This window comes from Ictalurus furcatus, chromosome 4 (genome assembly GCF_023375685.1).
Source record: "Ictalurus furcatus strain D&B chromosome 4, Billie_1.0, whole genome shotgun sequence".
Lineage (NCBI taxonomy): Eukaryota > Metazoa > Chordata > Actinopteri > Siluriformes > Ictaluridae > Ictalurus > Ictalurus furcatus.
In genome coordinates, this window is record NC_071258.1 from 18,210,856 (window position 1) to 18,230,168 (window position 19,313).

Genomic DNA, 19,313 nt, shown 5'->3' on the forward strand with positions numbered 1-19,313 from the left:
AAAGAGAGCAACTCAACTCTACTCCAAGAAAACCATATCTGCCTCCACCTCTGTTGTCAAGCATTGGAGCTAATATACACCACATACGAATACCTCATTGTTGCCAAGTCTCATGAGACAAATAAGCAACTGCAGCTTCAAAAACAAGCCCAATGTTATTATAGCCTGTTACGGCTTCAATGTAAACAGACTCAGTAAATGAGGCTGCAACTTATTAAACTGAAACCACTCGCAGTTTCAAAAGCAAAAACAGAATTTATTTAATAAAAAAATCATTAAACGGCAACAAAGCTTATAGGGAAGATAGGCACTATCCTCTCGTCTCTGATCACCTGTGAGCAGAATATGATTGGAGAGATGGAAAAGGAGATTACAGTAGAACCATTACTTATTAGTATATAGTATATGAGTATGTTATGTTTTAAAATTTTTTTTTTATATCTGTAATAATTGTGGGAGGGCGAAGTACACTACAGCACTGATATTATTGTGAGTCTGTGAGCAGACAGTGTCAATGCACTGGGGAAAATAACATACATAAATGTAAAAAACGAGGTCACTTGTCAGATTTACCTAACAAGCAGCCATATTTTTTAAAACAAGCCCAAAAAACAAGAACCCGCGACCCATAATTTTTTTAAGTGACTTCAGAAAAAAAAGCCAAAAGTCACGTATTATAAGCAGACTTGCCAACTCTGATAAGAATACCTCAAACCATCAGATTCAACAACATTTCGATGGGATTTAAATATGGGCTTTGACTAGGACAGTCCATGTGCTTAGGATCATTATCATGTTGAAAGGTCCACTTTTTGTTCAACTTCAACTTCAACTTTCGGATAGATGGCCTCACATTATCTTTAAGCAGTCTTTGGTATGATGCAGAATTCATAGTTGAATCAATGAATGCAAGCTGTCCAGTCTCTGAGGCAGCGAAGCAACCCCAAACCATAACATTTCCACCACCATGCTTCACGGTTGGTATGAGGTGCTTCTCCTGAAAAGCTGTCTTTGGTCTGTGCCAAACATGTCTGCTGTTACTGTAGCCAAAGAACTCTATCTTTGATTCATCTGTCCAGAGCACAGTATTCCAAAAGGCCTAGTCTTTGCCTATATGCTCACTGACAAACTGTAGTCTTGCAAGGCTTTTTCCTGGCATGCCTCCCATACAGGTCAAATTTGTGCAGTCTCTTTCTGATTGTAGATGCATGCACTTTGACACCAACAGTTGCTAGACTTTATGGAGGAACCATTTATCATATCAAAAATCTGAGTAACAATTTTTGTTCTCATGATGCTGCATGCAAATCTGGTGATGAATGGGCAAAATTTATAGGAGAAAAGGGAAAAAAAAATTTTTCTTAAAATTCAAAATGGTTAACTTCCTGTTTTAGAAATGACAAATTTGATACATAATCATCACTCCGCACCTTCAAAGGAATCAATTCAAACAAAAATCTAGATTTGATGTTGAAAATCTACAGCAAAAGTTTTAAAAGTTATGAGCAGTTTTACCAATTTGTGAATTACGGTACCACCTAAAGCTGAATTTAGACAAAACTTGTTGAAGATTCCCAGAATGAGGTTCTTCAGTGACGTAGCAAGTTTGGTCAAAATATATGACAAGGATGCTGAGATATGCCCCCATGTCCTATTTGCAGCTTCACCATCAAATTTGTGTGCACGTTATGGACAAACCATCTTGTATGTAAAAAAGTCAGAGAAAGATTTTTGGGGGGCTGGTCTCATGATTCTGCATGCCAAATTTGGTGGCATACCAATATCACTGTGAAGGTAGCTGAGACTGTCCTCTATCATTGTGCCACATTTCATAATAAGTGTAGAAATGGCTTGTGGGCTGCCATAGGCACCCAATGGAAGTATAATAATAACTAGACCGGTACATTTCCTGAAGAAAATGTGAGTGGTGCTTGCCGTGGCAAAACAGGGATGGGGCGCCAATACTTTCGAGAGCCGATGGCGAAGGGCACCAATACTTTCGAGAGCCGGACAGATAGGGCAGCAGCACTGTTAGAGCTAGCCGACCGTCAAGGGCACCAGTACCTTTGAGAGCTGGCCGTGCGGGGTGCCAATACGTTTGAGAGCCGGCCAGAGAGGGTGCCAATACTTCTGAGAGCCAAACAGATCATGTGCCAATACATTTTAGAGCCGAATGTGTACGGAAGAAAAACTTTTAGAGCTTTCTGTTTAGAGGGCCAATACTTTCGAAACTCAATGCAAGTCTATGGGAAATTTTCAGAATTTGAGCTTCCGTAGCGGGAATTCCGGCATTACGATCGCTTATAAAAGTCATAGCACACCTTTCCTCAATAAGCCGATCGATTTGACACCTCACCTGTCGATCTTCGACAAACGATGCACGACTAGTTACGCGCCGAAAAAAAGTGGAAGAATAATAATAATAATAATAATAATAATAATAATAATAATAATAAGTATACAAGAGAACAATAGTAGTGCTTGTTCAAGCACCACTAATTATAATAATGAGTATGCAAGAGAACAATAGTAGTGCTTTTCAAGCACCACTAGCTAGCCTGGTACATTTCGTGAAGAAAATGTGAGTGGTGCTTGCGTATCAAAATTCAGATAGGGCGCCAATACTTTCGAGAGCCGGACGCTAAGGGCACCATTACTTTTGAGAGCCGGACGCGTAGGGTGCCTATACTTTTGAGAGCCGAATGTGGACGGAGGCAATACTTTTAGAGCTTTCTGTTTAGCGGGCCAAACTCAATGCAAGTCTCTGGGAAATTTTCTGACTTTGAGCTTCCATAGCGGGAATTCCGGCATTCCGATCGCTTATGAAGGTCATAGCACATCTCTCCTCAATAAGCCGATCGATTTGACACCTCACCCGGTGGGGGGTGCCAATACCTTTGAGAGCAGGACAGATAGGGTGTTTAGAGCCATCTTTATAGAGGTAAATGGGAGTCCATGTAATTTTTGCATTCCCATTTGCTCCAGTTGCAAAAAAACAAAAAACAACTCCACTTCTCAATTCCCTTGACTTACTATAACAGGAAGAAAAAAAAATGCAGAGAGATGGATTATGGCTGTTACAGAAGAAGACAAATTACCATTCACTCCCTCAATAAGTTTAATATAAACTTATCACTTTTGACTTTTTTCACTTTTAATTTAAAACAATGCAAAGTATGGTGATAGAAATTAACATTCTTTTTTAAATAATAATAATGAAAAAATGAAATGAAAAAATAGATTTATTACTTTAAGCAAGGTTCCAGATTTATTGGTTCCGTTCCACCACACGAAATCCACACCGATGAGAATTCTCAGAAGTGATCTGACACCTGGAGCTGAGGCTCCTTTATTTATACAGTGTTCTACACAAATAATACCATTATTTTTTAGAAAGAGCTTATCAAAAATACCATTCTGTTTTAGAAAGGGCTTATCAAAATTACCAGTATGTTTTGGAAAGAGCCTTTTCCGAACACCATTAGGTTTGAAAGAGGTACGAGACACAACATTTCGGAGAGACCTTGGTCTCACAGTTATCTCGCAGGTGCAACGTGACTCAACTACCCTTATAAATGGCCCCTCTTGGTTTTTTCTTAAAAATTAAGGCCTTCGTCTGTATTACTCCTGACTTTTTCCCATGAGACAAGACTCCTCCCCACCTCCAAGTATATTATGAGTAAGTTTCTTTCACATTTTTCTGTATTTCTGGTTCATAATTTATTTGCTCTACATTTCTGTTTCATATATGGTTATACTGCTTGCAAGTGTTTTACTGTACTCCATATTTCATAATATCATTATATTATCCTTATAATATCTTAATACTCCTTTTATTATTCTTATAAAGTTATAGTGTTCTTTTATTTTATTTCTTTTATTAATGTTCTTATATATCCTTTTATTATTCTTATAAAGTTATAATGTTCTGCTTTCCTTCTGGCGGCACAGGCCTCTGTGTGTGTGTGTGTGTGTGTGTGTGTGTGTGTGTGTGTGTGTTATGTCTGCACGCCTGCCCTTGACTGTACGAGAGTGTGTGTGTTTCTCAGCCTGCACTCCTCAGCTCTTATATTGCTCTGTGACTAATAAACCATAGTGTGTTAATCTTAAAGTGTGAATCCAATTCGTCAATATCCGCCTAATACCGCTTCTGTGTGTCTAGGTGCCCGTCATCATTTTTCCTTCTCTCCTTTACTGGAGGGGCTGGATTTGGATCTGAACACTTGTTATCAGCTCGCGCATCTCACTGCTGACATCACGGTGCTACTTGACGTTCTTCGCAGCACCCCCTCTGGAAATGGAAATGCGGGGTCCCCCCCCATCTCAGATACAGAATCTGCCCCGCGAATGTGTGTATTGACGCCTCTACACAAACAGACCCTCTGCCTGACCCTCCCTCCAGCTTTCAGTCTGAGGATGATGTCACCTTCTCTGATCTGGGCTCTGACCATTCTTCCCTCTTCTCACCTGCCAGTCCCGAGTACTCTCCTCATTACACCTCGGTCGGCTATCCCACATTCCCAGAACCCCCTTTTTATCACCCGTTTTCTCCCTACCGCTCCCCTCAGGATTATACTCCCACCAGTCCTGTGAATTTTAACACAGATGACAACACAGATGAGAGAGGGTTAGAAGGTGTGTGCAGCTTACCTTCTGTCCTGGCGTCCACCTTGCCTCGGGCCTGTTGCACTCATGCTTCCTTTGCTCGCTGTGGCGGTTTTGGCTGATCCAGCGTGGGGAGGACGCGTCCTGCCGGCCAGGTTTTCTGGGTCTTCTTCGGTGTCCCATGGTCTGACTCGGTCGGGCTGGGCTCGTCCTGGGGCGCCCCATAGTCCGGGTGGCCTTGCTGGTGCTGTCCCTCTTTGCCGAGTGCCAGGGTGGTCAGGGTGTGTTCCAGGGCGGTCAATAGTTCCCTGGATGTCCCGGGGGCTCGCATCCCCACGGCCTGGCGTTCTGTGGGTGGCAAGGTCCTCAGGAACCGGTCCACGGCCACCCTCTCTATAACCTCGGTGGCAGAGTGCATGTCAGGCTGGAGCCACCTCTTGGTGAGGCGCAGGAGGGTGTCCATCTGTCCACGTGGCTTGGCTTCCGGCCTGTAGCGCCACCGGTGGAACTCTGCCGCTGCCTGGAGCGGGTTTCGCCCACACCATGCCAGGATCTCTCTCCTTTACCTCTCCATAGTCGGCTGCTTCCTCCGGAGAGAGGGAGTAATAGGCTGTGCGCGCCTCCCCGGAAAGCAGCGGGCCGAGGATGCGTGGCCACTCATCGTGGTCCCACTCTTCGCGGCGGGCGACGCCCTCAAAGGTCTCGAGGTAGGCCTCGATGTCGTCTTCGGGGTTTAGAGGGGGAAGCAGGTGTCGGACCTCACGGCCAAGATCAGGGAGGTGCATAGCAGCTGCGGGAGTCGCTGTCCTCAGGGCCACTAGCTCTTGTGTCACAGCTTGTATTCTGTGGGCGAGCTGTTGTGCCACCGTTTGCTGCTGAATATTGGCCTCCAGAAGGTGCTGCAGTGTGGGATCCATGTTTATGAACAATCCCCAAAGAGGAGAGGGAAAATGGGGAAAAGAGAGGGGGAAAAAAAAAACGCTTTTTTTTTTTTTTAGATGGGTGGGTCTGTGCTCATGCCCGCATCCTCCACCAGTGTAGGGATTTTAGCCAGCGGTGGGCGGAGCACAGACACACAGGAGGCTGTTTCAAGGTTATGGGAGATTTATTGAAGGCAATCGGTGAGCGGGGGTGCGCATGTGGGTGCGTGTGTATGGGTTGAAGGGCGATCGGGTGGTGAAAGGTCTCAGCCGTCGGCGGTTACAGCCAAGGGGGCGGGGCGGAGCTGTCACTCGCGTTGGAGTCATCTGAAACCCGAAAAAAACACACAACAGCGGTTAGCAAACAAGCACGCGTCGGCAAAACTGCATAAAACATGCCAGAGAATTGCGCACATGCTCGGAGATACTTCTCTCTCTGCGAGTGGAATATCGCCCTTTTATACCCTCCCCTCGCTTGCTGGATGGTGGAATTCTTCCGTACGGTGCACCATTCACGAGCCGTGGGTGTGTCGGCGGCCCCGCCCCGCCGCCACATGCTCTCTGGATGTCCAAAACATCTGGTGGCACTGAAGCGGAACTGTCTCTTCTGCGCCACTGCGGCAGTCGCGCGAGGAGCGATCTTTGTTTCCTGTGCGCCGGCTACCAGCCTGGCGCCACACTATGTAGATAATAATAGAACCACATCAGATCAGCGATTAGAATGTTGTACTCCCCTTTGAAAGACCAAACTAATTTAAATAATTTCCTCATCAAAATCATCAACTTGTTTACTATATCCTGTGGGCTAAAATTCTGACCACTACACAGTTACTATTATAAGTTATTTACAAAATCAAGTATACTTAGAACCAATTGCCCGGGTGCAGAGTAAAGTACCTCACGGAACCAGAGAGTGAGGAAAAGCAAGGCCCAAGTTTTATTGTTCCGTTCCACCACACAAGATCCACACTGTTGAGAGTCTCAAAAGTAATCTAACATCCGGAGCTGAAGCTCCCTTATTTATACAGTTTTCTAAACACCAATATGTTTAGAAAAAGCTTTCCCATAATACCATTACGTACGCGAATCAACAATTTTGAGAGACCTTGTTCCCACGGAGTGTGCTGTTCTCATAGACAGTTATCTTGCGGCCTTCGCCGTTCCCAGGGACAGTTATCTAGCAGGTGTAGCCCAGCTCCAATACCCTTATAATTGGCCTGTCACATTTCATCCTTAAAAAATAACCTGTGTCAGTGTCAGTCCTGACTGGTCTATCATGAGCAGAGGATTCTTCACACCTTCACACACTTATGAGTAAGTTTCTTTCATGTTTGTTCTACATTCCTGTTTTCTAATGTGGTTTCTTTCATATTTTGTTCTACATTTTCTGTTTATAACACTTATACATAGTTTACCCCCTTTACTTTACTCTATACCTTATAATATCCTTGTAATCCTTATACTCCTTTTATTATCCTTATAATATCTCCTTATAATATTCTGCATTCCTTTCGTGTGTGTGTGTGTGGCTGCATAGGCCTCTATGTGTGTGTGTCTCTTAGTTGACCTTCTGCCTGCGTGCAGACGTACTCCACCTATGCTCTGAGGCCTGCCGCACTTAATCAAATACATGTATTGTTATCCCCCTGCGCCTTGCTTATCTGTGTGTTGTGTCTTAGGTGAACATCTGTTCATACAGTCCACCAGCCCAAGGAATTCTCAATAAGATTACATATTACTAGGTCTCCCTCATGTTTATTTCATGTATATTTTATATACAACAATCCCTTACCTACAGCCATGTGAAAAATGTACACCCCATGGAAATTGTTGGCTTTTTTTTTGACATATTTGGACAAACAAACCTTTGATCCTCTTTGAAACAGTGCCTATTAATAAACTTGATACACTATCAAATGACACATAAAATTGAAATATTGTAGTAATTTTCACAATATAAATGAAGAAAAAACAGATCAGTCATAATCCATAAAATTACAATCAGGTGTTGAAGAATGGGTGCCACTGATTAGGACCTGCTTAGGGTGTGCAGGTGGAACCTGTTTTATTTAAACCTCTCACATCTAGTGTCTAATGTTCCCTTTGCTGTTGAGGTGTGTGGTGTCATCATGCCAAGATGCCTACAAGTCTGGCAAGAGATTTAAAAAGATCTCAAAATTATTTTAAATACATCATTCCAATGTAAAGAAAATAATCTATAAATTGTGCAGATTTCAATCGACTACCAATATGTCCAGGACTGGCCGTCCCAGCAAATTTAGCCCAAGAGCAGACCATTTGATGCAAAAAGAAGTCTCCAAGAACACCAAAATTGCATCACATGATCTGCTAGTAAGTCTAGCAACTGTTGGTGTCAAAGTGCATGCGTCTACAATCAGAAAGAGATTGCACAAACTATACCTGCATGTGAGGCATGCCAGGAAAAAGCCTTTGCAAGACTACAGTTTGCCAGTGAGCATATAGGCAAAGACTAGGCCTTTTGGAATAATTTGCTCTGTACAGACGAATCAAAGATAGAGCTGTTTGGAGATAGAGCTGTTTGGAGATAGAGCTGTCTATGAGCATATAGGCAAAGACTAGGCCTTTTGGAATAATTTGCTCTGTACAGACGAATCAAAGATACAGCTGTTTGGCCACAGTAACAGCAGACAAGTTTGGCACAGACCAAAGACAGATTTTCAGGAGCAGCAGCTCATACCAACTGTGAAGCGTGGTGGTGGAAATGTTATGGTTTGGGGTTGCTTTGCCACCTCAGAGACTGGATAGCTTGCATGCAAAATTGATAGTATGGAAGGAGGGCCTTGTGACATATAGAAAATCTCGTAGTGCTGCTAGATCAATCCATCTCTCCAGCCTAATTGAAGGTAACAAAACTAATCCTAGATTCTTATTAATACTGTAGAAAAATTAACTAGAAATAAGACCACAACAGAAACATCAATCATTATATAGCAGCGATTGTTTCATAAATTATTTCATTGGTAAAATTTTAACTATTAGACAGAAAATTCAGAATATTAATTTATAACTAACCCTGTAGATAATAATATAACAATATCAGATCAACGTTTCGAATGATTTACTCCACTTCGAGAGACCGAACTAATTCCACAAATTTCTTCATCAAAATCATCAACTTGTATACTAGATGTATACTAGATTTTTCTTCAAACAGTTTATTCCAGAAGTAATCAAACCCCTTCTAAAAAAATACTAAATTCTTCCCTTTGCACTGGCTATGTACCTAAATCATTTACACTAGCATTTAGCAAACCCTTGATTAAAAAACCCGACCTTGACCCCTGTCAATTGTCCAACTATAGGCCAATATCAAATATCCCCTTTATCTCCAAGATCTTAGAAAAGGTTGTAGCACAGCAGCTATGCTTGTATGATGCTATGATCAGAGTTGTGTCTCCTTGCTTGTGTTGCTTGACCTCAGTGCAGCTTTTGATACTACCAATCATACTATTCTCCTTGATAGATTAGAAAACGTTGTTGGCATTAAGGGAACGGCCCTCTCCAGGCTCAGCTCTTATTTGACTGATCATTATCAGTTTGTATGTTTCAGCAAAGCCAGATGATAGACACCAGCTTAATAAAGTTGAGGAATGTGTAAAGAACATCAGACACTGGATGCTTATTAACTTCCTTTTACTTAATTCTGACAAGACAGACCACATGCAGCTAGAAGTAAGCGTTCTGATTACATAGTAACTCTGGATGGACTTTCTGTTTCATCATGTGATTCATCATCAATGACTTTGGTGTGATTATTGACTCCAGTCTTTCATTTAATGCTCATGTTGATAATATATTACTAGGATAGCTGTCTTTCATTTTAGAAATATACTGCTAAGAAAAGAAATATAATGTAACTACATAATGCAGAAAAATTTGTTCATACTTTTGTTATCCCTAGGTTGGATTGTTGCAATGCCTTACTGTCTGGATGTTCCAGTAGGTGCATAAACAAGCTCCAGTTAGTCTAGAATGCAGCTGCAAGAGTCCTGTCACGATCTCCCTGTCTGGCAGCACGTTCGGAGAGATGAGGGGGTGCGCGCATGCACGAGCTGCATGCATGGGTGCTCAGCGAGCGCATGATTTTGACAATTGTGACATTCTTTACTGTGGACACGTGCATTTGTTATGTTTCTGTTCTGTCTCCTCCCTATTCTGTTATTGGTTGTTGTTCGGAGTGTGGCTTTATTGTTTTCAGCCACCAGCGCTTAGCGCTGATTATGTTTGTTATATATACCGCGCGCCTCCCAATACACGGCGTGGAGTATTACGTTAGATATAGATAGATACGTTGTCCATGTTATGTTTTGTGCTAGATTAGTTCATTTAGTCCACGCTGGTTTTCCGCTCGCAGTCATAGCTCATGTTTCTTGTTTTGTTTCTTGACCCTGTTTCCTGTGTCCATGACCTTGATTCCTGCTTTGCCCCGTTTATGCCTGTTTGCCGATCGCCCTACCCTTTGCCTGTCTTGACTACGTTTTGGATTACAATTTGAATTTATCTGCCTTTGTCTCTTTTAATAAATACGTCTTTTTCTGCACCTGCTTCCGTACTCAACTCCCTTACCTCTTGCGATGTGACAAGTCCTTACTAGAACCAGAAGATATGACCACATCACCTCTATCTTATCTACACTGCATTGGCTGCCAGTAAGATTTCGCATTGATTATAAAATACAACTATTGACCTATAAAGCAGTAATGGTTTCGCACCACAGTATCTGAGCAAACTTTTGGTCTTTTATGATCCAGTCTACTTATGTTATGGTCTACTTCAATCAAAAGGTGAAGGCTATTTGTTGGTACCTCAAATAGTGAAGACTACAGCAGGGGGAAGAGCTTTCTCTTACAAAGCCCCACAGTTATTTAATTTGTGTTCGAGACTAAGACACAGTCTCAGTGTTTAAATCCAGGCTGAAAAAATATTTGTTTAGTCAAGCCTTTTGTGAATAGTTTTTTCTTAGGTAAAGGAGCAGATCTGGAGGGCTCATGCCCACATGGCAGATGGTCTTCGGCTGAATGTGGCCTCAAGATGGCACTGCTGGCACTGGCATACATCATGTCAGCCAAGTGTGGGCCATGTGTGGCAATGATGGCACTGCAAACGTGACAGCAGACAACATTTGGGCCGATTGTGGATGGGGGTGTGTGGCCCAGATCATTCTAGTGATTGTGGGCCACATTTAGAATCAGATTACAATTCTGGACAAGAATTTATGGTCCTGCTATGTACAAGCCAAGATTCTCTCTCTCTCTAAGGGGTGTCCAGATGAAAAAAAGGAGAAGGTTTTGATAAGGTTACTCAAAATTACTCTTATCAAAATCAAAAGAAATTTTGATAAGGTTACTCAACCTGAACAAAACATGCATTTTCATAACAAGATCATTGCATTTTCATAACAGATCAATATTGTATTTAAAAAAATTAAATAAAATTAAATAAAATAACAAAATAATTAAAATTATTTTGTTTTAAAATATTTTTAAAATAAATGCTTATGTGCATGTACTGTAAAATTTATATTCACACACACACATACATGTGTGTATGTATGTGTATATATATATATATATATATATATATATATATATATATATATATATATATATACACACGCACACACATGTATGTATCTATGTATGAAGCAAACTATAGCGGACATGTCACCAGTCTCTGAACGTCACCATATAGTAACCATGACAGTTTCCGTTAGCCCCTATTAATTAAGATTAATATTCTTTTATTATAATAATATTAAAATAAATATTGATATATAGCTCCAACACACATTAACCGCTTTTCCACTGTCAGACCAGTGTGAGCCAGGGCTTTCAACAGGCCGGGCTGAGTTAATAGCCTTGGACCTGTAGCACCGAGCCTAAAATCACACTGCAAAAACCCCTGGCCATTGGCCCTGAGGAAACCCAAATGAAGCCCGATCAAGCCCCGTAAGTGACAGTGGAAACGCGACTGGCCCTGGCATGCACTAGCATGCTTGCTTTTGGCCTGACAGTGGAAATGCGGCTATTGGGTGACTAATATAATACTTGTACATAATACCTTCAATTTCTTCAATTTCAATCTCAACAACTATGTAGCTATAACAACTAGAAAAAAAATTGCCTCTGCTGAAAAAGTACACACATATGGAATTATTAGTTCTTAATTAATGTATGTGCATAATAAATAACCTGCTTCGTCTGACTCTCCGTGAAGACATGCCTTTTCTACAGTAAACCTCCTCCCCTCAGTATGTACATCTCACAGTTGTTTCCACCCATCTGCTTCAGGATTCCCTGTGAGGTTTGGATTAAAACAAGGACATACTTTTACCTTCACAGATTCCCATCACATCAGTTATTGTAAATGTTATAATTTGTGTTGCATAGAATTGAGAAAATACATTTCTCTTGTCTTTGATTTCATAATCTGTAAAATGCACATACAATGCTTTACACAAACATCTCTGTAATTGTTTCTATGTAATTAATGGTAATGTGCAACTAAACTAAATTCAACAGCACACCGTTAGACTGCTGTACATATTAGATTATTATTTAGATGATTGGATATTACTAAAATTACAACTAACTGTTTACTTAGTTCTCATATGAATTCCATTACTTACAGTGACGTGCGGTGAGGTTCGTGGCTGGGGAGGCACTGACTCTTTCAAAGTCAGATTTACAAATATATGAATTCAACAGAGTAGGATAAATTCACCATTCAACTGGCTGCTTGTACACTGACTACTGGTTATGTTTCATATACCATATCAGCATTCTTTACACACACATAGGTAAGGTACATATTTGGCCAAAAAAGAATGTTAAATTTATAGCGGCTCAGAGAGAGCGCATTTGCTATGCACCCTCCGTGTGTTCTAAATTTGCCATCACAATTCCACAATTCATACTCATTCAATACAAATGAAAGTATATACAGTCCACAACAAAAAGACAAATGTAGTTTTATACTTTAAAATAACTTAATTTTTTTCTTATCTTGTTTTATATAATTTTTTTAGTTATTATTAAAAAAAGGGCTGGTCTTTTATTTTTTATCATGGACTGTACAGCAGTGTATGCATGGTCTTACCTTTACTCATCTGTCATTACTCACATCATCAAATCCCAAAAACGCCTCCCTCACTTCACAGGCCACCTCACTTTTAGCCACATAATGCAAAATGACAGAGATCTGGGCTTTGTTTGTGACATCCGCTGTCCCGTCTACTTCTACAGCAACAAATAGGGCTGTATTAATCTCCTTTTTTATATCATTTTTAATCACATCACTTAATGCTTCAATTAAATCGTTCTGAATTCTGTTTGATAAGCCAGAAAACACAGTGGATGTCTCCAAATGTCTAGATAACCTATCATCTTTCTCAGCAAAAGCATGTAATAGTTCTACATAGTTGCCATGATTAGAAGAGGTCATGCTCTCATCGTTAGCGCGAAATGCTAATTGCTGTTTGGCTAGGAAGCAAGTTGCATTAATGAGGTCTTTTAAAATCTCTGGGTTTTCCTTTACCTTAGTATTGTGGACGCTAATATTTAGTCTGTTCGTTCAAAGCCAAATTTTTCCTTGCGCTTCCAAAAGTTTTTAAAGCAATTTGGCTTTGAATGTGAGTAGTTGAACTTTCATGTCTGCTGAGGCTTCTTGTTATATTTTTCAAGTCACAAAATCCCATTGTAGTCCAGACATTGTCACTCATTGAGAACAAAATGCAGGGAAAGCAGAAAAGGCAGTTTCTCATAGCACACCCACACAGTTAGTCTTTTCAGGTGTACCACTCCGTTTGAAAAGAGCACGTTATCTTCTGTCCCGTCGTTTGAAGCAAATCTTTTAGCGCCGGCATCGGTCTTCCATTATTTATCACTTCCAGTTTTGATTGAAAGTCCAGTTTTGAGAAATGTTTTAGCTTATATATATATATATATATATATATATATATATATATATATATATATATATATATATATATATAATCTTCCATTTTTGCAGTCAGGGCAACAAATAAAAATAAACAGACTGATTCGGTGCACTTAACTTTCTCTACTTGACTTTTTTAGCTAGCATATTACCCACAATGCCATTTGTATGTAATACGCGAAGAAGAATAATAGCAGAACAAGCCCTTATGCTCACACATGCCCCCTTCAGTGAGGCAGAGGTACTGGCTGCCTCCACTCCTGCTTTTTCACTGCTGCGTTATGTCAGATCAGCAAGACTAATATGTTATACACATACGTGAAATACATGACCTACACTATGGAATGTGAGGACATATAATAAAAGTGTGTACAAACATTACATTGGTGACATACAGAGAAATCAATTGCACATGCTCAAGTTGAGCAAAAAAAAAAATGAGCAGCTCAATCCAGTTTGTGAGGGATTGCGCAATCCGAGAGGAGGCTCAGCTCGTCGCTGCCTCCCTTCGCGTCTTTCCTCCGTATTTGAACAGGAAAATACACAAATTCAGTGATATTGACTATAAAAATCATTGGAATGATTGGAATCATACAACAATTACTTTTCTATCATTGTGATTTTTTTAAATCATTATTTGTTTTTTACATTTCATGATGACACAGGGTAGGCACTGCCTCCCCTGCCTCCCCTGTCTGCATGTCACTGATTACTTACAAACAGCAGCCAATGGCCAGGTCCCCAAGCTGGCAGAGCCACAAGGTCTGTCTGGCTGACATTAGACTAAAATTTCTGCAGAAACATATCCTTATATTCTATTCAATTCAATTTTATTTGTATAGCGCTTTTTACAATAGACATTGTCTCAAAGCAGCTTTACAGAAATATCAACATGGTATACAGATATTAAAGGTGCGAATTTATCCCAACTGAGCAAGCCACTGAGTGGCGACGGTGGCAAGGAAAAACTCCCTAAGATGTTTTAAGAGGAAGAAACCTTGAGAGGAACCCGACTCAGAAGGGAACCCATCCTCATCTGGGTAACAACAGATAGTGTGAAAAAGTTCATTATGGATTTATATGAAGTCTGTATGGCCTTAGGAGCAGCCGTAGTCCCAGCAGTCTGGAATTAGAGAAGATTTGAGCTCCATCCAGAGGCAGAAAGGATCTGGATCTCTAGTATCTCCATAAATTCATGTGGGGCTCGGCGAAAGGAGAGAGGGAGAAAAAAGATTATTATGACTGCGAAGTAGTAGAACAGAATCTAGTCAGGGTAGGCTTGAGTAAACAAATACGTTTTAAGCCTAGACTTAAACACTGAGACTGTGTCTGAGTCCCGAACACTAATAGGAAGACTGTTCCATAACTGTGGGGCTCTATAAGAGAAAGCTCTTCCCCCTGCTGTAGCCTTCACTATTCGAGGTACCGTCAAATAGCCTGCATCTTTTGATCTAAGTAGGCGTGGCGGATTATATAAAACCAAAAGGTCGCTTAGATATTGTGGCGCGAGACCATTTAGTGCTTTATAGGTTAATAAAAGTATTTTATAGTTAATGCGAGATTTTACTGGGAGCCAATGCAGTATTGATAATATCGGTGTGATATGGTCGTACCTTCTAGTTCTAGTTAGGACTCTAGCAGCTGCATTCTGGACTAACTGGAGCTTATTTATATTCCTACTGGAACATCCAGACAGTAAGGCATTACAGTAATCTAATCTAGAGGTGACGAATGCATGAACTAGTATTTCCGCATCATGTAGTGACAATATGTTTCTTATTTTAGAAATATTTCTGAGATGAAAGAAGGCTATCCTAGTAATATTATCTACATGAGCATCAAATGATAGGCTGGAGTCAATAATCACTCCAAGGTCTTTAACTGCTGCACATGATGAAACAGAAAGACCATCCAGAGTAACCATGTGATCAGAAAGATTACTTCTAGCTACACGTGGGCCTAATAAAAGTATTTCTGTTTTATCAGAATTAAGTAGAAGGAAGTTAGTTAACATCCAATGTCTAATGTCCTTTACACAATCCTCAGCTTTACTAAGCTTCTGTCTGTCCTCTGGCTTTGCTGAAACATACAACTGTGTATCATCAGCATAACAGTGGAAGCTAATTCCATGTTTACGAATAATTTGACCTAGGGGTAGCATATATAAAGTAAAGAGCAGTGGGCCTAAAACAGAACCCTGTGGAACTCCAAAAGTAACCTCAGTACGCATGGAGAATTCACCATTTACATCTACGAACTGATAACGATCGGTCAGATAAGACCTGAGCCAGGAGAGGACTGTTCCCTTAATACCAACAACATTTTCTAATCTATCAAGGAGAATAGTGTGATCTATAGTATCAAAAGCTGCACTAAGGTCGAGTAACACAAGCAGAGAGACACAACCCTGATCGTAGGTCAGTAGAAGGTCATTTACTACTTTAACTAATGCTGTCTCTGTGCTATGATGAGGTCTAAACCCTGACTGATACATTTCATGAATGTTATTCCTATCTAAGTACGAGCATAACTGCTTTGCTACAACCTTTTCTAAAATCTTAGAGATGAAGGGGAGATTTGATATTGGTCTATAGCTGGACAATTGAGACGGGTCAAGATCAGGTTTTTTAATCAAGGGTTTAATAACTGCTAATTTAAGTGATTTAGGTACATAGCCAGTGCTTAGGGAAGAATTGATTATATTTAGAAGTGGTTCAATTACTCCTGGACAAATCTGTTTAAACAAACATGTAGGTACGGGATCTAGTATGCAAGTTGATGAATTGGCTGAAGAGATTAATGTAGCTAGTTCGGTCTCTCTAAGCGAAGCAAAATACTCTAAACATTGATCTGATATTGCTACATTGTCATGTAATGGGTTTGTTACAGTACTGTCCGGTTTTAATTTAATGGCCTGTATTTCACGTCTAATATTTTCAACCTTATCGATGAAAAATTTCATGAAATCTTCACTGCTATGTAATGATTGAGTGTTTCTCTCTGTAGTGGTTTTATTCCTAGTTAATTTTGCTACTGTGTTGAAAAGGAATCTAGAATTGTTTTTGTTGTCTCCTATTAAGGCGGAGAAATAGATTTTTCTAGCATCGCCAAGAGATTTCCTATATTTCAGTAGGCTCTCCTTCCATGCTGTTTGAAATATCACCAGTTTGGTTTGACGCCATTTACGTTCTAATTGTCGAGTTGTCTGTTTTAAGGTTCGCGTTTGATCGTTATACCAGGGTGCTAATTTTTTTCTCTAATTATTTTCCTTTTGAGTGGAGCCACTCTATCTAGCGTGTAGCGGAGTGTTGACTCCAAGCTTTCAGTCGCCTGATCGAGTTCTATGTGATCTGATGGTGATCCAAATCTAATTGATGTTTCTGCGAGGTTATTTATGAAGCTCGGTGCAGTAGCTGATGTGTAGGTACGTTTTATGCGGTAGCGAGGCGAGGTGGAAATATTATGATCAATTCGTATTATGAACGAGATAAGATAATGGTCTGAGACAACTTCAGACTGCGGAAGAATGATAATATTTTCTATACTTAGTCCGTATGTTAGTATGAGGTCAAGAGTGTGACCACCATTATGAGTAGGCCCGATTACGTTCTGATTAATCCCTACTGAATCTAAGATGGACACAACCGCTAATCTTAGAGGGTCTTCCAGGTTATCAAAATGAATATTAAAGTCTCCGACGATTAATGCTTTATCTACAGACACAACCAGGTTTGAGACAAAGTCTGCAAATTCACTAAGAAATTCAGTATATGGCCCTGGGGGTCTGTAAATAATAATTAGAGGAATTGACTTATTTTTTGTGGCTACATAACTTATACTGGTATAAAGAATTTCAAAAGAATTAAATTTATGCTTAGGTTTTTGTGTGACGACTAGATTTTTACTATGGATGAGACCAACACCTCCTCCTCTACCAGTTGAACGAGGCTGATGTACATAACTGTATCCAGGAGGACTGGCTTCATTTAATGCTATGTACTCGTTTGGTTTAATCCAAGTTTCTGTTAAACACATTAAATTACATTCCTGATCAGTAATGATGTCGTTAACAATAAGAGCCTTAGACGCAAGAGATCTAATGTTTAATAGTCCTAGCTTCAGATCAAAAGTGCTGGCTGTGCATTCAATATGATTTAATTTTATGTTAATTAGGTTACGAAGATAGACTTTCCGAGATTTTCTATATATTTGTATAGCTCGGGGAACAGACACAGTCTCTATAGTATGTACTACCGGTGCCGGATTTTTAATTGAACATTGATTATACTGAATGTTGTTATTATTGGAAGATGTACTTACGCTAGGCAGTCACTTGGAGTGTAGCGCCTTGGAAATGTTGTCTGATAGCAGTTCCGCTCCAAGGCTGCTGGGGTGCAGGCCATCAGGACGAAACAACCTAGGACGCTCCCAGAACAGATATCAGTTATTGACAAACACCAGATTCTGCTCATTACACCAAGAGACTAACCAATCATTTAATGCTAGAAGTCTACTGAACTTTTCTGCTCCACGTCTGTATGTGGGAAGAGGTCCAGAGACGATGATCTTCGCGGTGGGTGATCTGCCTCGTACCGTCTCTATCAGGCTGGAGAAGTCCCTCTTCAGAACCTCCGTCTGCCGCAGCCTGGTGTCGTTCGTCCCCGCGTGCAGCACAACCGCTCCAATGCGCTCGTCCTTCTTCAGGATCCCGGATACCTGCGCAGCGACATCAAGGACACAAGCACCAGAAAAACAGTGTGTGCGCACCTTACCTTTAGATGAGGCTACACGGACGTTCCGCACAATGGAGTCCCCGACGATCACAGCGTTGGGTCTGGTCTGGCGGAGAGGGGCGAAGCGGTTCCTGGTTGGAATCTCGAACACCGGAGGTGGAGAGGGTCCAGCCCGCGCCTTCCGCCGCTGGTTCACCCAAGGCCCGAGGTGTGTTGGCGCCGGCGTGACGGAGACCACGGCTGGGAAAGTCCTAGGTGCACGGTCCCTGCACAGAGAAACACACGGCGTAGAGGGGCTGGGAGTGGAAATACCACGCTGTGTGCTTACCTTGGATATGTGGGCAGAGGCACAAGATGTTTCCAGCGCAGTTTGTCGCTCCAGCAGCTGGGCCTGCTTGTCGAGTAGGCCGCGGATCTGCTTCTCCACATCCTCCAGTTCCAGCCGCACCATGTGAAGCTCGAGCGAGTCCTCATCTGCACTCAAAACCGGAGAGACAGCAGACATGTTTGTTTTTTTTTTTTTTTAAACAGAACAGCGGTAAGTGAGAAATGTGAAACGTAAACAAGGCTAGCGGTAGGTGATGCTAGCGGGCTACGGGCTACAAGCTAGTCGCGGATGTTAAAAAAAAAGCAAAAAAAAAAACCAGATCAAATTTAGCGACAGCGCAACGTTACGATTGTTTTATCTAAAGTAGTGTCAGTTATATTTATATAACGTAAGGTAAATAATTTTACAGTATAGAGATTAGAAGAAATTAATGTAATAGCGTTAGCTCGAAGGGTGCTGCTTCCTCAGTCACACTTCAGGTTGCCAGATCAGCTTATACTTCACAAGCTTTGCCCAAATTTTCTTTTTTATGAGATCTTCTTTGGATCTCATGGTGACTTGTGGTTACAGGCTGAGGAGGTGGAATGAAACAAATTACATCCTCAAATTCATACCAGATCATGTCTTCTCTGGTGGGCCAGAAGAATCAGTTCTCTCCCACAGGGTGCATGCATTTCACTTTTACCTGAACCTCATCAATGCGGGTAATGATGCCTGGGTAGAAGTCTACATCAAATTGTACAACAC

General features: G+C 41.0%; 1 protein-coding gene across 4 annotated transcripts; it reads right to left on the minus strand.

Annotated features, from left to right (window-relative positions):
* Nucleotides 1-14,333: 14,333 nt before the first annotated feature.
* Nucleotides 14,334-18,814, minus strand: LOC128606803 (uncharacterized). 4 transcript variants are annotated; one of them, XM_053623237.1, is made up of 3 exons: nt 18,025-18,814; nt 17,826-17,922; nt 14,334-14,708 (listed from the first exon to the last, which is right to left on the minus strand). In XM_053623237.1, the coding sequence occupies exons 1-2, from the start codon at nt 18,741-18,743 to the stop codon at nt 17,835-17,837; spliced, it is 807 nt and encodes a 268-aa protein (XP_053479212.1). In that variant the 5' UTR covers nt 18,744-18,814; the 3' UTR covers nt 14,334-14,708; nt 17,826-17,834. The 4 variants fall into 4 exon arrangements, 3 of the variants coding, with proteins under 3 accessions (XP_053479212.1, XP_053479211.1, XP_053479213.1); XR_008385746.1 differs by having other exon boundaries at nt 14,335-14,708; nt 18,099-18,799; XM_053623236.1 differs by lacking the exon at nt 14,334-14,708 and having other exon boundaries at nt 16,969-17,922; nt 18,025-18,809.
* Between the last annotated feature and the right edge of the window lie 499 nt (nt 18,815-19,313).

Bases quoted from the DNA above. Each gene is read 5' to 3' on its own strand.
- LOC128606803 (XM_053623237.1), bottom strand. From the start codon at position 18,743: ATGTCTGCTGTCTCTCCGGTTTTGAGTGCAGATGAGGACTCGCTCGAG. The intron at 17,923-18,024 runs GTTCAGTAGACT...GGAGCGTCCTAG, and splicing joins TACAGACGTGGAGCAGAAAA to GTTGTTTCGTCCTGATGGCC.